General features: G+C 38.4%; 1 protein-coding gene across 10 annotated transcripts in view; it reads right to left on the minus strand.

The window, feature by feature from the left end:
- ROBO2 (roundabout guidance receptor 2) overlaps positions 1-21,759 on the minus strand; it is a 1,045,807-nt gene that overhangs the window by 103,317 nt on the left and 920,731 nt on the right. For all 10 annotated transcript variants that reach the window (XM_032097063.1, XM_032097109.1, XM_032097086.1 and 7 more), the window contains 3 exons: positions 20,587-20,714; positions 17,326-17,337; positions 3,011-3,135 (listed from right to left, as the gene is read on the minus strand). In XM_032097063.1, the coding sequence (XP_031952954.1) occupies positions 3,011-3,135; positions 17,326-17,337; positions 20,587-20,714 (265 nt within the window). The remainder of the gene's footprint in view (positions 1-3,010; positions 3,136-17,325; positions 17,338-20,586; positions 20,715-21,759) is intronic.

A 21,759-nucleotide genomic window follows, 5' to 3' on the forward strand; every position in this document is an offset into this window, starting at 1 on the left:
TAAATGAATTTTCTGCAGATATGTTTCTTCTAAAGCAGACCTTGATGGTTTGCAAAAATTATTTGGAACTGATAAGCAACAAACTGCTTAAGAAACAAGTAACAATTCAAATAAGAAACAAATTCTACTTTTAAGTGGATTAAAACACCTTTATCTCTATGGTTTTGACAGCTAAAGGAAAGAGATATGCTTTAAATAGGATTCAACATTCCAAGTGTCCTTACAATAGTATTAACCTATTGGGTTACTTGTCACACTAGGCTTTTCTCTTATCCGCTTTCAATGGAAATGCTTAAGAAATTTATAACAGCAAATTTTTCCTCAAAAATCAACATGCACCCAGTAAATATGTCAGATCCAATAGGAAAAAAAAAAGTGTTAAAATTCTGAAACAATTTTAGGCTACAGGACTAAGTGGGTCTCAAATAATTGCCCTGTTTTCTGAACTGCCTTGAAACTTTCAGAATACTTCTGCCTGGCACAGATACCTACTGGATGAGGGTATTATGAAAACTTCAGTAAATATTATGAAAAAGAGGAGAAATTTGACATGGCTGATCTTGACTTCATTTATCACTCATTATGTAAAGTACAAAAAGAAGCACAGTGTAAAAGGCAGTGCAAGGATTAAGCTCTTAATTCTTAAAATAGTCCAGAACCATCTTTATCACTGCATTAGAAAAGGGAATCCATCCTTCTTTTTATCTTCAGCATGGGCTTCTCTGTTCTGGAAGGGTACCATGTCCCAGTGAATATTCCACACATCAGGAGGAGTTCACCAGTCTTATGACTCCTCCCTTCAAAGACCAGATAACTATGAAGTATAACTTGTCCTAAATTACAGTACAACCCATTTTTCAACGCTTGTCGCAATTTCAGTGGTTTTAGTTAGCTGTCGGGTTGCTCATTTGGGTGCAATGGTGGCATGCTGGGTTGCAAACAGAGGGACCAGAGCCATCCCTGGTACAGTACCACTGAATTTATCTCAAGGAAGAATTTAATCCACAGAGTCTAAAGGTTACACAGGCCCTGCCCTTGTGCATGTCATTGGTGGGTGGCTGCTGGGCTCTGGGGAAAAGGCCACCAAGCACAAAGGACCAGCTGTTTACACACAAGCTGGTACAAAAAAATTACTCAGGAGGGAACTTCTCCCCTCCCTTCCAGCTGGTTGTGCTCAAAAACACAGGATCGAGAAATGAACTCACAACCAAAAATGCCCTACAATTACTGGAGTGGGATAACACGACTATATAACATTACTTTAAACACTGGAAGTGGTGCTGCAAACAGTACCCCTAAAAGCAGAAACAGCATTGCAGAGACAAGCACAAATTATGGCTGGGATGCAAAGGTGAAAAGTCATGTAATTTGGCAAAAATACCACCCTCCATTGCTATGATGATATGCACTGTGTGGAAACTCACACACTCTGTGTCATCTCACTGCAAAATCTGCCGAGTTATACATTGAGATGGCAACCCCAACTGGTGTTACTTCACTGATGATCGATTAACATGAGGATGTTGTAAACCACATTGAGCCCTGTTTCAAGGTTTGATTATAAACCATGCAAGTATCAATTTTTATGTTGCATTTATTTGCCAAAAAAGACTATTCTAACCCTCAGGGATCTGGTTCTCAATATGGTAATTAATTTTCCAGGTTTGTAATTAAGCAGCTTCAACATAGTACAATCAGTAGGTAATAACATTCAATTAAAGACACAAGATGCATTTTCACCTTAAAATGTTTTTACCCTTGAAGTGATACCAATGAAGAGGATAAAATAGAGTATTAACACTTTTCAATTACGCTAAATGACTTTAATCCTGAAAATGATGTCCTACTTTAATTAGAAGCTCTTCTCTTTATTACAGCATGATGGATGTCCACTTTATTAGATTCAAGTGTGACACTATAAGCTCACTTTACATAAACATTACCATGTTATTAAAATGCTCTACAAGGAAGGGGTTTGAAATGTTTGCTAGCACATCAGTATTTCCTACTTTAATTTCAATATGCAATTCTACTTTCCCCTTGGAAAAATTGTCACCTTAGTGAGACTCACAATACTGTGTTTTTCTAGGATGTGATCTTTGGAGGCTAGATCTAAGTTTCTCTAAATATTATGCTGAGAGATATACATGGCTAAGGTTAAGCTTACACTCAGACAAGCTTACATGCATAAAGTAATTGTGTTGTGTCTTTGTAAGACACCAAGACAGCAGAGCACAAAATGCTGTCAGCCTGGTCCTGTCATTCTGGACCAGTTTTCTGATCTCCTAAGAAGGTGGAGCACAAGCAGGTGGGGCAGAGCAGGAGATCTGTGGTTCAGCTCTTATTTCACAACCTGGGACACACAATGCCTCCAGTAAAGAAATGTTGTGTCATCCCATTCAAATATTAAGCTATAGAAGTTAGTGTGGGCTGATGGCAACGCCGATTGCTACCTCACAAAGTCTGCCTTCGAAGATGATCAGGGAAATATTTCCAAAACCAGATCTGGAAATTTCTTGGGACAATTTTACTGAAGAAAGCGTCTGTGTGTTCAAAACTTGTATCTGTATGCCAGTGCAAATCAGCTTGCTGGATACATTCTGCTTGATCATGTCTAGACAGGTTGTGAACTGTAATTACTGGCTCTGATTAGTTCAAAATTGAGTCATACCTTTTTTTATCTACTGTGCCTGCCTCATCCACCTGTTTGTTGGGGGCTTCAGAACAAAAAGCCTTTAAGATATATACTGTTGCTTTCTACTCATCTATACAGCGCCTAGCACAGGTTTCAACAACTTAAATGGCCTTTGTGTTCTTCAAAATATTAAAAAAAAAAAAAAGCAACACAAATTTCAGTAGAGAATAGCGATAGCTTAAAAAGACAAATTTCTTTCGAAATTTTGAAAGATTAAAAGAATCTATGAAAGAGAATATAAATAATTTTCCTTAAAATTTCACAATATAACTATTTAGAAAGACTTGAAAGACTTACAGGCTGATTGCAACTTACCTGACTTCCTTCTTTTTGCCAGAAAACAGCTGGCTGGGGGTTTCCTTTAGTTTCACAAGGAAAAGTCACAGTTCGACCCTGGGCTACAATCTGGTCTCGTGGTCTCACCACAAACTGTGGGGGAGCTACAAAGTAAGAAAAACCATGGTGTAAGTTTAGGATATTTTGCAAGGGAGAGATAGGGAATATTGAAAGAAAGAGACAACATTATGGAGATTTGTTTTATGTCAGAGGACATGACACCAGAAACATTCATTAGTATAGACAGAATTAATATATAAACGGAAACAACAACAGCGACAAAGAGAGCAGCAATATATGTATGTGACATCCCCAGTTATTAAAAAAAAAATTAAAAAAGGAAAGAAACATTACAACCATACATGCTAGAGTCAATTCTGATGACATTAAATGCTAAAGTGCAGGAGTCAGGTGTTTATGTTGCTGACTCTGGATGTATTCTACCTTTGCTCTGGAAAGGTATCAGCACCCTCATATCCCCTCACACTTCACAGAGCTGCTGGACCTATCGTGTATTGCAGGGTATGAATTAGGATAAACAGACTGCCTTTCTTAATCTGCCCCTCTGGACTTTTAAAAATGATTGAGAAAGGAGAGAAAGGTCTGGATCACCAGTTCAAGAGCTCCCTTATTCCTCTTAGAAGCAGTGTGGTCAAGAATGGATTGGGGAGGAGGACTTGCTGTAAAAAGAATGGTTGTTAAAAGAACACAAACTTGGTAAATCCAGGTTTCAGCTAGTTTAAAGATTAGAGAGAAGCAAAAGTTGAAGAGTTAGTGGGCAGAGGTGAGTGCTGAGTAAGAAGGAATAGGTATTTCAGGAGATAATAAAGACACAAGGAAAAGAAAAAAGGAGACTGGAGTCAAAACAAGAAAGAAGAAGCACTGGCTATGTTTTCAAGCAGCTGGCATTAAGAATGTTCAGTCACAGGGGACCAGGAAGCACAGTCAGAAGTGAACAGTTTCTAAGAGAGGGGCATAGGTTGACTTGTCTGGGGGGTAATGGTGGAGAATAGAGAGTCAGTGCTTGGTGGGAATGTGAAGATAGAGAAAAGGTGCTAATGAGTAGAAAGAAGTGTGGGGAAGAAGTGTTAGAGGATTTGGGATAAAAAGCTTGAACTCAGTAACTATGTTGAGCATGATGTAGTAGTGAAGCAAATGACTTTTCTATGGGTGACATGAAAACTCTCCAGTCTTGGTTCATCACTGGAATTCAGTGAAACTGGATTTGTACTCTCTTGCATATTTTAAAAATGTAAGCAGCATCTCCAAATATTCTTAACAGAGGACTAGCTAGCTTTTGGGGCAGGCTGAAGAAGGGGAAAAAAAGTAAAAGAAAAAAACCCATACCCCTCACCCCACCCTCGTCTACCGTTCCACAACTGATTTTGTGGTTGTGCAGAGGGATGGTTTAGGAACACTAAGCTTTTAGGTAAACAGAATTTAAGTGTTTTAGAAAACCGTATTTTCAGCATTATAATTACAAACTATTTAATTAGGCACAAAGAGCAATCAAGACCCAGCTTCCGATTACACCTGCTGACAGCACAGACACAAACCTGCTAACTGCATAGAAACATGAGCAAACCTGATTTTCTTGAAACACACTTCGCAGTTATCTCATGAGGTACTTCCCAAGGCTTTACAGATCAGAAGGAGTCTAAAGAGCATCAGTTGAATAGTGCTGGCACTCTTAAAACACGAACTGCAAAGCACTTAAACATCAATTTAGAATCACAATCAATTTAGAAGTTAGAGGGTATTTTCTTCTGCCTCACACTCCTAAAGAGAGGTCTGGGCCTCACTGGAGAGAAGTGTCCACCTCTTCCTGCACCTTAGCAGGTGTTAATCTTATGAACAGACAGGACTCCGGGTGAGGTGCCCTCTTGCTGCCTGTTTATAGCCATGTGTTTTGAGGTTTCTATAAGGTATTGCTATACATACTCTAGGAACTGAGCTCATGCTGTACTACACCTCAAGTGCTGAGCTGCAGCAAGTTACTTGGGTTTCCCTCACCTTGTTTTACCCAGTATATCTGCGTGCAACCCCCACAGGTGCCAGGCAATGGCAGTGTGGTAATCAGTGCATGTGATTGTTCAGTGGTACAGGAAGGAAAAGAGGAAAAGAGCTGTAAGCTGTGAAGCAGAAACCTCCCTTCCTATAGACACACCTTACACCAAAGTATCTCTACAGTTCTGACCACCTGCTTAATAAAGGTCACTGAATCAGCCCAGTGTTCGCTGCTCAGCTATAGAAGTTCGTTGCTCAGGACATTAATATAGAATCGACAGTGACCTCAGGCACAGCAGAGAGAAGAAACCCCCTAATCTCTTCAGGTACTACACCTGCACTTGACAGGAGCTATGCATGCCTGACTCCTGTCTATGCAGCATTGTGGGTGGCCTCAAGAGTACAATCCTCCTATGGTGACTAAAAACCTGGTGTCAGGAGACCATTCCATAGATCAAACCTAAGCACGATGGATGCTTAAATTCACTTCTTAGGCTTGCTTGGTGCACTGGGGGGTGCACAGACAGCGCTCGCAGGCAGCTCAACAGAAGCAAGAAGGGCATGGCATTTCCATGAGCCTGTCCTTCAAATCATGTAAGAAAGTAAATGCAAGGCGGGCAAGTTTAAAGGTTCATCTGAAACACTCTCACACACAGAGGTCTGTACTGTAAATCAATAATTCAGAGATCTAAACAGATACAACACAACTGAGTTTGTTGCTGTAGCAGACCTTCCAAGAATCAAATTAAGGTAATTTGGTGGTCAAGGAGCAATGAGAGATATACGCCCTGGTTTCTACCTAGTTTCCAGTTTTTGACCTATCCCTAATTTTGAACATCTCTCACTTTCCTAAGAGCAGAGAAAGGTTCCTTTTAAAAAAAAAAAAAAAAAAATTTTTTTTTTTTAATTTTCCCCCCAACAGACAAGGAAAATAAATCTGTAGCTCAGACATCGACAGACCCTGTGGCTCTGTTCTCTCTCTGCCACACACCAAGTCCTCTCCACCATTTGACATACTACATGAGCAGATCTTTGGCCTCATTGTTACTAGGACAAGATTTCTAAAGATTCCAGCAAACAATGATGTAGAGTTCCACAACACTATCTTTTCTAGCTTTGCTCTGCAGCCATAATTACTAGAAATTCACTATAAAAATAAACGAATCAGAGCTTTTACTCACATTAAATCAAGCACAAAACCGGTTTCTTCTGCCAAACTATTTAGTACCATAATTTTAGAGGACATGAAAAACATAATTTTTGAAAAATAAAACTTTGCATTCATTTTTTTAATTTATTCAAAGATGGGGTTCTATAATGAAGGAAACCTTCATTTTGTCGTAGTTTGTTGTCATATTCAGCTATAGCTCTGTTTACAGACAGCCTCTGATAAAAATACCATTGTTTACAGCATTTAAACAATGTTTCCATCATATCAAAATTTACCTGTCAGTTACTAGTTGAACTTGAAAACTGAAAGTAACAGTAAATAATTGCAGGAGTAATTCTTGGTTAAATGTAACTACCCAAACACTATGACTGTCATTATCCCCAAAGAATGCAGTGTGACCCTGCTCAGAGACAGCAAGGCTTTCTTTTTGGTTCTTCAATTGAAGAATTGGGTTCTTCAGTTTTCCTAAAAAGAGAGCTCATTATGTTCACATATGGATGCTGTTTATAAAGACAGATAAATATTATTACTTCCATTCTGCAGAAGGGTTAAGTGAGATCATGACTTTCCCAAAGCGCAGCTTCAGTCGAACATTGGGCAAAATTTATTCAAGCCATTATTGCTGCTCTCAAAGTAGGTGAATTTCTAAAACATTCTGAAAAGGTACAGTTAGAGAAGTAACAGCAGGCTTGATATGCTTCAGCTGTTAAAGTTAGGTGGCACTTTAATGCTTAATTCAAGCTAACCATTAAGATCATTAGAAGGATCTGTTCAAAAAACTTAGGAAGCAGCAAACGGAGTGTTGTGCCTATCAGACTATTACCTTTTACTATTGGAAGAAGCAGAGTGGAAAACCTCTTGCCTAACTGACATCTGAAAGTCAAAGACAGTGGCTCTAAAATGAAATATATTGCTTGAATTTCAGCAGACTAGCCAAAAATATGGGAAAAAAAAACCCCCATTAAGATTACAGACCCAATATACTTCTATTGAAACTTCTTTTCCCCTTTTTTTTTTTTTGAGAAATTTAAATAGTACACAGTAAATTAGATTTGATTTCTGGCAAATTATGCTTTGATGCTGCATTCAGCAAGCGCTGGCTTCAATCAATGTCACACTAAAGCTCTGTTATGCTAATAAATTATATGGAAATCAGATGGTTGAACATGAATAGAAAGCATAGGCCATGTACGAGGGGGCTTTGAGATGAGGGGATGGGGGGACCCTAAGGTTAATCACATCATGTTCAGAACTGTTTTTACAGCACAGAACAGCATTTGACTACAGGAATTAAAATGGAGATAGAAAAGCATGAGCAGTAGTGAGCATTAGTTATGTTGTTCATAATGGGAAAGAGTGCATTCTGTTGCACTCTTTTAGGATGTTGGTGGTTTATGCATGAGTGAATGGATCTTTTATGCTGTTAATAAATGTATATGAAGGTAGTCCCTGCTCCGGCGTTAAAAAGCTTTAGAAAAAAAATACAAAAAAAAAAAAAGTTGCATATTATTTCAAAGGGATTTTTCAACTCTACTCCAATCCTAATAGTTAGCAGAATCTCTAATCTGATAGGATGGATTTCATGCATTTCTTCCTTGTACTGCTGCTGAATACTAAGGCTACACTGAGTCAACAGGAGCTGATAAAGCTGCTGATGCAGAGAAGCTTGACTGAGAGTTCATCCCTTGTAGGTGAACTCTGGTCATCTGATGAGAAATGTAGCAGAAGACTCAGAAGGGGAGGGGAAACTTAATACATAAAAATGTGAATTCGTGGCAAAAAAGGGCATTGATCCCACAACAACTACTAGCAACACTTTTTCCCAGTGAAACAGTTTTCTCAGCTGATCTTGTGATTTGTAGTTGATATTGAATTTAATGATCCTACGTGAATTTTATTATCATAACTTTCTCACAGTACGTTCCCCAGACCAGGTGCCCTGGTGGTTTTAATTAACACTAGATACTGTAGCAAGTTTTGTTTCTAGTACTTCTACTGCAACTGAATCAGTGGACTACGGCAAATTGTACGAGGTACAACAAGGCCAAGCGCTGGGTCCTGTACTTGAGTCACAACGACCCCAGGAGTGCTACAGGCTTAGGGAAGTGTAGCTGGAAATCTGCCTAGTGGAAAAGGACCTGGAGGTTCTGGTTGACAGCAGCTGAACACGAGCCAACTGTGCCCAGGTGGCCAGGAGGGCCAATGGCACCTGGCCTGTATCAGCAATAGTGTGGCAGCAGGACCAGGGCAGTGACTGTCCCCTGTGCTCATTCAGTTTTGGGGCCCTCACTACAAGAAGGACATTGAAGGGCTGGAGAGTGTCCAGAGAAGGGCAGTGGAGCTGGGGAAGGGTCTGGAGCACAAGTCCTGTGAGGAGCAGCCAAGGGAGCTGGGGGTGTTTAGCTTGGGGAAAAGAGGCTTGGGGGAGACCTTACTGTTCTCTACAAAGCCCTGACAGGAGGGTGTGGACAGGTGCGGGTCAGTCTCTTCTCCCAGGTAACAAATGATAGGACAAGGAGGAAATGGCCTCAATTCATGCTAGAAGATGTTTAGATTGGGTTTTAGGAAAAACTTCTTCACCAAAAAGATTGTCAAGCACTAGGGCAGGCTGCCCAGGGAGGTGGTGGAATCACTATCCCTAGAAGAATTTAAAAGACCTTAAAGGTCTTTTCAAACCTAAATGATTCTGTGATTCTACCATGGAATATGAGACTTTATTCAAGCCTCACTGAAGCTGGTAGAAATGTTCCTATTGGCTTATGTGGACTTTGGATCAAATCCACTGGAAAAAAAAAAGTATTACAGGAAATGAGCGACAGTAACAAATTTCAAGGGCTTAAATTACAGGTTTGACAACCTTTAATTACAACTAATTTCAATTGATAGTGAACTGCACATGAAATTTATCATGAAGATTACTTAGGCAAGCTAAAGTGATAAAGATGAGTGCTTCATTTTAAACTGGAATTGTTTATTATCCATCAATATATTTCTATGACTGGTTCAAAGGGGGCAAGAGGAAAGATGCTGACTTGTAAATATTCTAAGCAAAACTCAGATAATGGTAGGAGAAAAGGCCCTGAGGAACAAGCAGAAACACACTGGCTGGTAAAGTACAAGATTCTGTAATACTCAGTTCTGGTTCCACCAGGGAAGAGACAGCAGACCAGCCTAAGATTTCCACCTACAGTCTTTTTCAGCATTGTACATCTGCAGCAATCAATTAATTTCATTTGAACAATCAACATTACACCTGGTACTGTCTGGAGCTTAAGAGAGTCAGTTGGGTGACAAGATAATGTTGCCTTCCCTAAACTGCTTTTTGACTTTTGAAATCCTATCAACATCACAGTCGTCTTTTGCAAAGCCCTCAAAGACTTGGAGCTGGTATCCAGTGCTCCTTTCAAATCCTTACTGCAGTGACAATATTCATGTGGCCCCCTCAGCTGCCTTTGACACACATGGATATTTTAAGAGATCAAACTCAAATCCACTCTTACAAGTACAAATCAAGACTTGCCTCTAAGACATTTACACAGAGGACAGGAAAAGCCCGCAGAGCTCCATGTGAAGTAATACCTATTTTGAAAAGGGAGGTAACCCTTGACGCCATCTATGGAATAGAACTACTTATCTGTAGGATTGCTTTGCTAGTTCCTGATACAGGCTTAGATGACAATTGAGGGCAGTACAGGAACTCTTTAAAGAAAATAATGATCCTCGACCTTTGTGTGTCATTGGTTAAATTTGTCTGGCAGATATTGGAATTTTAGATTATTTTTTGATAGAAATACAAAATAACCCTGTAAGATTCTATTTTTACACCTGGTAATAATGTTTAGCATCAGCTGCCAAGAAGTGCAGATAAAAAAGTCTAGAAATTTTGAAAGATCTTTTGCAAGGCTATTATTGCTGATGGAGTAAATAGAGGAAAACAAAATAGATGCAGCCTCAAACTCTAGAAACCTGGGCTGATTCAGCAGTTCTTCCCTCAGAAGTTCAGATCTTAATGGGTACTGAAAGTGATGTGTGGTTGTTAGGACACTAAGTTATTAGTGCACCATTAGCTGTGACTAATGAGAAATCAAGGGTGTAGCCTCTGACACAGGAGTCATTACAGAAGACTGAGATGATGACATCTTAGGCCTATTACTAATACAGATCTTTCTTATCAAGGATAAACTAATGGAAGCTAAGGATAATAATTCTCTTTAAAGAGAAAAGACATCTCAATCTTATGGTGTGCTCCAATGATTAGGTGTGTTCAAACAGGGAAGGCAGTAACTTTTTAGCACTTGAGTTACAACTGAGTTACCTGGAAAATGTGTTTATTCTCTTATTCTGCCATTCCCAAGGTTGTATGAGTGCAGCAGCCTTTGAAACAAATGCATATATCTCATTTTGTGGATGTTTTTGTTTTGGTTTATTTTTTTTTAACTATGTCGTCTTGCTTGTCCATTTTTATTGTTCTCTGTCTTTCATGATTTCTTCTTTAGGTGAATAGTTGTGCCACAAAATTAAAGAATGGGTAGGTTGTGGGGATAACAAGTGATTCATGAAGCCCTTCACTAGACCCATAATATTATTTTAAAATTACATGGGTGGAGGTGGCAAAACAGGTGCTTGGTTTGGAGTCTTCTGGAAAGCAGTTTCCCATAACCTAGGGAAGCATGGATAATCCGTGGCTTGGATACCACCTTTAACACTGACACTGCTTCAAAATTAGTTCTCAGATATCCTGCCACAACAGGTCAAATACACAAAAGCAGAAGCGCATGGTAAAAGTGGGGAGAACTTTTGGCAAGCTGAACGAGAGGAAACACTGGGGAAGGAGAATCAGAGCAAGAGGTAGAGAGCAGGGGGAATTATTACCAGGACCAGTTCTCCTGTAAGTGTCCTTCACATTGCTCGTCTCATGGAAAGTGAGAAACTCCTTTTGTTTTGGTTTGTTGGTGTTTTCAGATGAACCACGGGTAAACACGACACGGTGAAAAGAGCACACTTTGATCATTTGAGAATGCTAAACTTTCTCTCATACTAATTGTTCTAATTTTCAATTTAAATCCAAGTTCTGAATTTCACATATAACAATACTTTTATCCTTCAGTTGCTCTGAAACACTGAAGCAGATAATCTCTTAAAGCATGGAAGCATAAGCATTTTTTCCTTCTTTGCAAGAGGTGAAAGAAGTCTAGAGAATCAATAAATAAAAAGTGCTAACTGTCCTATCTATTTTGACACATAGACTCTCTCTTTTATCCCTGGATGACTCAAAAGAATGAAGTGGAATAAATCTGCATGGAAGAAAAAATGATTTTTTTTGCATTCTTCCCTAGGACTAATGTCAATAAAAAATACACTGAGAATAATTATTTAAAAAAATTCAAGTCTGCCTCCTACACAGCCAAAAGGAAAGGCATCTACTTTCCACTCCCCCATCCCATTCTCCAGTGCTCTGACTTCAGCAGCAGCAGTTTTCCTGGGCTCCTCCTCTTCTTTGTTTAGTTTAAATATAGGTCTTAATTTCACCCCAGCTTTAGACTGTAGCCTGTTCTCATTTAGTCATACATGTCTATTTTATTATACCTTATCTCTTCTAAGCAGCCCCTGAACTTTACAGATGCTGCTGGAAAACCCCATCTAGAAAGTTTTTCATTTAGTTTTGATGTATATAAAGAAAAGGACCACTGGTTTTGTCTGCCCAGTAACTTCCATTATTCAGAACTTTCTCTACTTTAGACAATGCTTTGTAATTTTTTTCTTTTTCCTCAAGTGGCTGAGATTCAGGATATACCTTTGGCTCAGATCACATAGAAAAGATGTCCCCTCCTAAAATCTTAGCACTTTAGCCTCATTCCTTACATAAACTGTACCCTTAGGGGATGGCTTGTGCCACTCCTACCTTCTGTGAGTTTACCAAACAAAACAAATTGTGCCAACAAAAAGGTGTAATATGCCTTGATTCCTTTTTCCAGGGGAGATAGCAGGATGGTTTGTTGGCAATATGTTTAAAAAGGAAAAGCACAGCCCTTGCTGATACAGTAGGATTTCATCAAAATAATGAGTGTAATCTGGTTACCTCCTTCAAAAAGACATGAATTCACATGCTGAAGAGAAGAGCTAAGGAGATAATGAGAAGGGTAAAGAGCCTGGATAGGCTCATAGGCTACATCTAGAGTGAGGAAGGTCACAAATTCCTGGCTTGTTTACCCTTGAGAATAAATAAGGCTGAGAGGAGACACTGCTCAATTTGGGACACTGTTAAATGAAGAGAGAAAAAGGAGAGAGGAAGAAAAATGACTATTTATTCTGACTGACAATGTTAACATTCAAGGAATAGGGCACAAAGTAGTTTTGCTGTGGAGTAACACTGAGATCATATCCAAGCTGTAAATTGGCTGGCAGCAATAGAGCAAAGAAAGTAAAGGGAAAAGTGAAGAGATTAATGTATTGATTTCCACAGTGCTCTTGAAGGAAAGGTAACCAATTACTCCATTTACTGAAAGGAACGGAAAAGCTTGGGAAGAGCAAACATCAACAGACCCTTTTTATACACTCATCTTCAAAGACTTATGGAAATACTCAGAACTCAGAAGCCACTGAAATAGGAAAACAATTCCCACTCATTTGAGCATGCTTTGAGAAACTTTGAAAGTTAAAAAATTAAAGTTATGCATTAAACTTCTTAAAACTTTCCCAAGCTAGAGTTCAGCAATTAAAAAAAGAAATTAAAATAATGGGACTCTTGATCACTTCCTGCACTTCAGCGACTGAGCTTTAGGCAAAGTAGACATGCTAAGATTTTTAGAGTGGCATTTAGAGGCTATGAAAAATCATAACAAGTCAACTCCATATTTTAATCTCTTACTGGCATACAAAGCAATCTGAATTTCATTCTACAGCAACCTTCTATCTTTAAATCTGAAGAATTTGCTGATCTTTTAAAAAATAATGATGTCTTACTCTTTCATTTAACAAATCCAAAAAGCCTAATGTCCAGTGTCGTTCTTACCCTCTTCTGAAAATTCCTATAAGTGGTAGCAGACAGGCAAGATAGCACATTTTGATAGAAATTTGAGATTTCTGCCACTGAAAGATGGCACCACAGTGCCAAGCATGATCTCATCTCTCCTGTCACACACCAATCCATGCTACTAATATTTTATAAATCCTCAGGGTCTCAAGTGAAGGTGATATGTACATGAATGCAATAAAAATAAAAGCATTCATCATATAGCCTTTCCCTGCAAGAGTCTGAAGAAGAATAAAGAGAATTCTTTCTCACCAATCTGAACCATCTGAGCAATGTAATTTCTAGACACAAAACCTAATACCACTTTCTATATAATACAGCCCTTTCTATTGTTTTTCATGCTGCACCACTCTTAACAGACCATTAAGTCATGCCAGGCTGATTTATGTCATAAAAACTTCCCAGTGCAGATTGAAATGCATCATACAGTCACACCGCACTTAAATGCCCATAGACTGCATTTAATTAATAGGAAATCCGGAAAATTCATGGCAGGTGTCTTATCTGTTTGTCTCTTCACTACCATGATAGGGAAGTTAAGTTTTTGTAACTTGGTCTCCCTTTACTCCTTCAGCTAATTTCAAATACTTGACTTCTACCCTGGTGGTAAAAGTATCCAGGTATCTGGCTGCAAGACTCTTCTTTTTGGGAAGATTAACCACAGCACATGACAACAAAGTAAATAAACTTGCCTTACTGCAAAGAAATGTATTTTCACTTGGACTTAATTGAAATAAATTTGCAGTACTCTGTCATCATTTTTATATTATTAATAAAGAAGTAACTGGGACATCAGACAGATCTTCATAGATCTTCACAGATCTTCCATTTGAAGGCCCTCCATCTCAAAGCAGTGCAGCAACTGCCTTTGAAAAGAGGGTCAGAGTTACTGAAAATTTTGGGCTTTTCCCAACTATTGTGCTTCTTTCAGCAGCTACAATCCTGCCCAAATTGCCATGAGAAATACAGCAGAATGCAAAAATGAGAAAATTCTAACTTGCTCATCCAGAAAATCCATTTAGTGAGTGAAATAACTGTAGAAGTGGTCTAAATAGGGATAAATACCTTGTTTTCTAAACCCATCTGTTGTAAATCCTGTCAGAAATCTTTTCAAAAGGTTATAAATAATCTATTTTAGAAACAGGCAACACATTTATTCCTAGCAGCAAATTCAAACATGATGAGTAATCTGGCACAGAGCTTTTAAATTCACCAGCTGCCACCCACCTCGGGCAGCACCATACCTCATTTTATCTGTGTAGTATGAACCATTTGCTAATAACTGCTCGATGGTCATTGGTAACTCCCAATCCTAAATTTTCCACTCAATCTGAAATTTAAAAAAAATACCACACCTAACAGAAGTATTTGAAACAGCCAAAAACTGACTAGAAAATGAAAATTATTCTGTTTGCAACAGGAAATACAAATCTGGACCATTAAAATATATTTCTCTATTCTTCAATGGAAGAAAAAATTGTTTGGTCTTGTTTAAAACCTAGTAAAGACAAAACATGTCTGCTTTAAATTGGACACAGGGATGGAAGATAGAAGTACTCAGATAATTCTCTGGTGTCATGAAAGAATACAAACTTTTAAGTGCTCCCCTGCACTTTAACATATACATAAATATAAAAATATACTTCTGTTAAAATGCCATCCTCCTAGAAAGCTGTGAGCTTAACTACATGAAGTAGTGTTTGCTTTAGCTTCCTTTAGGTAAGGAGAGGTATTTTTGCTCTGCATTCCAGTTAACTTCCTGGACAAAAAAATGCTACAAGATTTGACTCACCATTCTTGTTAAATGACAATTTTAACAGAAGATCACTTGGGTTTCTTGGTAGAGAGGGAAGTTACTTTGGTTTGTCTTACCAGACTTTAGGTAAGGATGGGTAGCCACCTTCTTTGCCTACTCTTGAGTGAAATAATTATGAACTGCAAAAATTAGTTTTTATTTCAGCTACTTAAGCAAAAAAGCCAATACAGGTACACACTATCGCTGTCTTTTTGATAGGTACAGGATCAGATAGAAGTGACTGACAGACTCTGATCTGCTTTTACACAGCAATCACTACATACACTTGTATGGGAGTTCTATATGTCAAATATCTTCAGGGTTAGCCTTATTTACTCAGCAATCTTTCCACAAGTCACAAAGATAATCACTAAATTAAATAATTTGATAAAGACCAGATGCCCCTACAGTACTTAGCTCAAGATCAACCACTCTAAATTCAGTTTCCTGAATAAATTATGTAAAAGAAGAAATTTCTTTGTCACAGATGTTCTCTTTCAACAAAATAAAATAGCCTAGGCAGGGAATATGTGAATTGACCACAGCATGATCACACAATCATATACCTGGACATAAAGTAACTTGAGACCAAGACCTGCTGTACAAGCTTTAGAGATGGAATCAGGGATCACTCAATGGCCTGAAAAATCTTAAAAAAGAATCAGTGCTGTGAAATGAGACACCATCAACCCTCTGAAACCTATCATTTTCTTGTGAATCTCCAGCCATTTATTTTATGTCGTTTTCACAGAGCTTGAAACAGTCTCTACTTGATGATTCTTTTTCTTGCCTGTCGTTTAAGAGTCAGCAAAGTGAAAAAAAAATCTACAAGTAAAATACTTTTAATCTTGTGGCATTTCTTAGTGAATGAAGAAGCACTCTAAATTCACACTACGTTTCCTAAGCAAAGGAAAATTTTCTCCCGAGTTTACTGCAGTTTTACGCTTCTGCAGCTCCTGGGAACGAATTACTCGAGAACCTGCTTAATGCCATAGCAATACAGTAGTGATTTCAGTTTAAAGCTTGCTATCAAAATCCCAGAAGGAGAAGAGTAAATTTCTATTCTGCACAGGGAATTCTCCAGGTGTGTATAAGCCATGCTGAGACTGCAGAGGTATTTGGCTTGGCTCCATGGATGCTAGTTCAAGCAAGTTAATAAGATGGGATCCCCCTAGTTCTGGAAACAGAGGCCTTACCTGGATTTTACCTTTAAATTACTCCAATCTTTCTTCCTCCAAACTTAGAACAGTGAAGAGACAAGATGAATTCAAACTCACAAACTTTAGTCAAACACATATCTAACAAAAGTTCTGACTAAGTAAATAAAGACCAAACTCCTCAGCAATCTCCATAAACACCAGTACTGACTTTCTACACTAATCCAAAAAAATCAGAGTAATCATATTATTATTCTAAAAGATACATTTAAATACAAACTACAAATATCAGAGGAGCAATGCAGCTCATTAAACTAAATCCATGTAGGCACAGAGTAAATATTCATGAAAGAAGATTGAATCATATGTTCTGGATATTTCTGAACACCAGAAGTGAATTTCAGCTACCGACAGTTGCAAACTTTCCATTATCCTCAGTAAGATTTTTATGCATTTACAGAATTTCAAAGGCACAGGAAATAATAAAATTTTCAGTGTGGGAATTAAAAAACCTAGAGGTTGTTTTCCTCGGGACTTGTTATTCAAAACAGTCTGCATCCTATACAGTGCATTCCAAACTGCACTCCAAGATGACCCAAGGGCAACAACCAGTGATGAACTTCATTACCAAGCACAGAAATCTACTCCATCCCCTCTTCAATTTCAGGACTTCTTCATTTCAGAACTCTTTGAACGATACAAGAAAGACAGGACATGCAAAGCTTTTACTGCTGTGCAGGAAAAGCAGGATGAGCTGATCGTTTAGGGCCTGGTAGAAGCTCACCAAAGCCAACACAATCCTTTCTGCTGATTTCAATGGCTTTTACACCAGGCCCATAAACAGAGCAATAAAAACATCTAAATGAGTGGTTTTGGCTCGGTATCACCACACCCACCCCGTTTCAGCGATTGGTACTTGTTGGGGATTCGGCAAATGCGCTTGTACATGACACAGCAGGAAACAGAACGTTTGGAAATAGCACTTTGTCAGACAAAACCGCTTGCCTGGTGTTAGACAGTTACAACTATTAAGCGCTGGCTGCTTATTCCAGCCAGTGAAATGGTGTTGCAAATGAAAGATGAAGCATTGCATGAAGCCATGCTAAAATGGATAGAAGGATGGTTACTTACCAACGGGGCGAGCTGTTGACATTACAATGGTGTAGTGAGAACATAAAAAGGAAATTAAAAAAAGAAAAGAATATCTGTCAGAATGCATGACGTGTAATGTTACTTTCCACTATGGATACTACCATGGTAGCCAACCCCTCAAATGGCAGCCTAAGTCAAATGTTCACTGCTGTTATTGTTTAGTCACGTGCCACTATCATCCCATTTACTTGAGCATAGCATCTGAACAAGCTGACTGGAACCATTCTCTGAGAAACATTTTTATTATCTTCGCATACCATCACCAAGTATCATTGTTAATGCCTGATAAAAGAAAAATTGCATTGCATTAGCACAAACTTTTAGATCTCAATGAAGACATCAATTTAAGCCTCACACTGCCTAATGTCATGCAAGGCATTTGCTTTCTGAGTCAAATACCAATTGAATTTTAAGCATGACCAGTCAGTACAGCAGTAAGGGCTACAGAAAACCCAGGATGGTTTTTCTCTTTCAATCATGGGCATGAAAGCTTACAGCAAAGTGCTTTTTCCTCACTGACAGTGCTGATGAAAATATAACAAATGGGCTGAAATGGCCACAGGGACTTCAACCCAGAACCTCCCAAATCACTGCTTAGATAACTTCTACTTCCTAAAAAGTTGCTGTTAAACGATCGACAGGTTAATTCTGTTTCAGGCTGATAGAGAGGTTGAAAGTTGCCGCTGCAACAAGTGATTTTTTGGTTACAGCAACAGCCCTTCATTATATTTGTGCTGGGGAAGAGGGCTGTCAGTCCCTCTGCTAATAAAATAGAGACATCTCTTTCAGAAGACTTGAAATTTGGACATAAAATTGACTCCAGCCTGCATCTGTGTAGGCAAAGCTTCCCTTATTTTATTAGCAGCAATAGTAACACATTTCTGAGCGAAAACACAATTTTTTTTTTTTTTTTTTTTAAGGAGATTACCAGCCCTGTGTGCTTATGTGCAGGCTAGGGTCAAGTGTAAGACATGCAAATTCAGGGGTAACAGAGCTTGCAAGGGCCTTCTTATAAGGTTCTCAACCTTTCTGTGGCTCTGTCCCCATTTCATTAACTGTAGCCTGCTGCCATTCTCACCCATCATCTATTGGAACACTTTTTGGCTTCCAGTATAATGGACATATTCCTTCTTCTGCAGAAAGATGAGGTGTAAGAGTGATATGCATCTTTCCAAGAGAGAGCATGGAGTCTGGGTCACAGAACTCAGATTCTGCTGTTGTTTGTGACAGTGTAATGCAACTTCCCTGACTGCATCCCCATCCTCTGGTTTAAGAAGATAGAGCAGTGAATGAGGGAGCTAAGGATTACATGGTTGCTGTCAGGTATGCAGATGGAACTACGTGACACCTGCAAGGTCCAAGGCATGCTCAAGGTAAATTTTGAAATGCTAAGTGGTTTTGCTCCTTTTCATGACATGGTAAAACCAGTGTCAGACAACACTGTTAATTAAGAATTCAGAATTAAGGCTTTCTTTAATTAAAAAGTCCATTGTCCATCATACCTTTAAAATCAGTGGGAGATTTCCCAGTCCTTTGTTTTCACAAAATTCAGAGTTACAGCTCTCTACAATGAATTTCTTGGTTTTTCTCATTTTCTGTCATATCGTGAACATGAAATATGTTTCTAATATCACAGCTTCGAGTTGAATAAACATTATGTATTTGACTGTAAATGACAAACCCAGGGGGAAAAATACACAAGATAATGAAAACATGCTTTTACTGGGGGAAAACTGATTAAATTACATATTTCCTTGAGGTTTTTTCCCTTTAATTCCATTGGTTTCAAGCTTCGGTGATTTCAAAGGATATTTTTTCCTGGGTTCTAGCTATTGTTTACATGACAAGTCAGGGTAGCAAATCTGAAATTTGGAGTAATGCTCCAGTAATGTATACAGTGGACACTGTTCTAGGAGTGTTTAAAGGCCAGGGAATTGGTTACCAGAATTACTGGATACTGTGAGCCTGCCTGTGACAAAGGGTGAGACTGTTTCTGGGAGTTCGCTGTGGTGACTAATTTCCCCATGTTATAAAAGGGAAGAACAACCTCTTACACACCTATTTCTTCACCTTAAAATGGGAAGAGCCATATTGTCACTTACAGTCTAAAGTGAACACTGAGGTAATATTTCAACAGACAGATTATAACAACGCTCTCTTTTCTTTGTTACATACTAACATCTCTCCCCCTACAAAGCCACTCAGTGGCTTTTTTTTTTTTCCCTTTGAATTCAGCAAATTAACCTGAACTGTGTCTATGCATTAAATGGATGGAAATGGAAGCTGGCCTCTTGGGTCAGTTGACCCCAGTTCTAATAAAGCAATCCATTGAGACATTTGATTTAACGTGCATGAAAAGAGGAGGACAGATAAAGCTAAAAATGTTTTTATTAACCTTTCACAGCTCTACTGAAAACCGTCAGCATGCACCACTAAACTGTGAAATAGTGTCTGCATGATATCCATTGTGCCAAATTGCTGCTTATCTTTTGGAATGAAGTAATAACTATTACATTCTATTTACTCATATAGAAATATTAGCTTACAAACTTTTTCTCTCCCCGTAATCTTTAGCATGTCTATATCTACTGTCCTGAAAGATATTTTGGCAACTCGTTATTCCGCCAGCCTTAAAACCTCCTTACCAAATTAAAGAGCAGCACATAAACCGTGAGTGGATACTAGAGACCACAAATATTTTAGGAGAGAATACATTAGTCTTTACCTTGTAATACTTGCAAAATTTAATTAGGATTTTTTCTTTCCTTTGGCTATGGTTTATTTTTCGGATAAAGGGTAGTGGTAGAGAGTTTAATTATGGCAGAGCTAATCACATAATAATATTATCTGTATTATATTTGTCATTCATAAATATAGTTACTCTACTCCTTATACTTCTTAGAGAAAGAAACGTGACTAATAGCCTGAACTGATGGCTCCCATATTAATGTCTATGCCCATGTAGTGCTTGCTTATGCATATATATGCATCTGCTCTTCAATAAAAACACACTGGGACAGAATTTCAACCGCAGGGAGATCCTGTCCCACTGAAATCAATTACAATTTTGCCTGAGATATCAACAGGACCAGGATTTCCCCTATGCTGTGAATCAGTGCAGCAGCCACCATTACAAAGGGTGTGTGGGACCCAAACAATGGCAGGGAAGGATGTGGCCCATCTCATCAGAAGGCAATTATCCGTGTGGGACACGGGCCCTGCCTCCGTGGGAACACTCACCTCGCACAGTGAGCGTAGCAGAGGCTTCCACTTTTCCAACTCGATTCTCAGCAATGCAGGTGTAGGTTCCTTCATCTGTGCTCATGGCTTTCTTAATGCGCAGCGTGTAGTCGTCTTTGATGTCATACCTGTGTCACAGCAAAACAATGAAAACTCTTTTGGTGGGCAACAGAAATGGGCAAAAACTATCACCAGGAAAATGCCAGTCTGAATCTCTCTTGGAGCCAAGTTTGGAAGATAAATTATTATCTAGCATTAGATAATTCCATCAAGCATTAATCTTCATGACATTTTTATTGCACTCTGCATTAGTTAGAAACTTTACATAAAATTAGTATTGCTATGTTCAGTATTAGGGCTTTATTAATAATATCATTCACTTTGTCCTTGATCTAGAGCAATAAGATAAAATTAAGGTATCAGACATCAGTTATCAATACATGACAGCTCAGGTTTATCATGCCTTTAACTATGTGAGCTACACGTTTTACTTTTTGCTGATTTGGAAATTTCCTTTTACATACAGTTCTTCCCTAGAGCAGCAATCCCTTGGGGAACTGTAAGCATGTTGGTAGGATCTCACACTATGCAATTGCAAACAATAAAAAATATATTCAAGCTCTGGTAGGTGACATTTATTGAAGAGGCACATTAAAGCAGATTTACCAATTTCACAGAAATACAACAGAATGATTCATTAAGGGTGGACAATAACATTTTCTCTTTCTTAAAAGAAATTAGAAACAATTCAATTGTGCTTTGTCCATTTCTTTGTTTCTACTGTTGAAATAATTCTAGAACTATGAGGATGTATAAAACTTAATACAATGTACTCCAACATGCAGTGAATATCTACTCTCAAGGCATTTAGATTGATTATACTCAGAAAAGCATTTTCAGTTAAATTGTTATTATCCTGCAGAAGTCATGCTTAACAAAGTATTTTAGGCTCTGATCCAAAGCTCACTAGGGTACAACAGGAGACTTCATGTTGTATAAAATATCTTTGGTTCCCAAACCAGGAAAACACTGTTTTTCAGCATAGATACTTTACCCATTAAATTTTCTTTTTAAATTGTTTGCAACACCATTTCTTTTCAATATAATACATTAAGTCACCTTGAATCTAGACTTGGCTTCCGATTCACATGTATCAGTGAAATAGGAACATGA

Source organism: Corvus moneduloides, chromosome 2 (genome assembly GCF_009650955.1).
Source record: "Corvus moneduloides isolate bCorMon1 chromosome 2, bCorMon1.pri, whole genome shotgun sequence".
In the NCBI taxonomy this organism is placed as follows: Eukaryota; Metazoa; Chordata; class Aves; order Passeriformes; family Corvidae; genus Corvus; species Corvus moneduloides.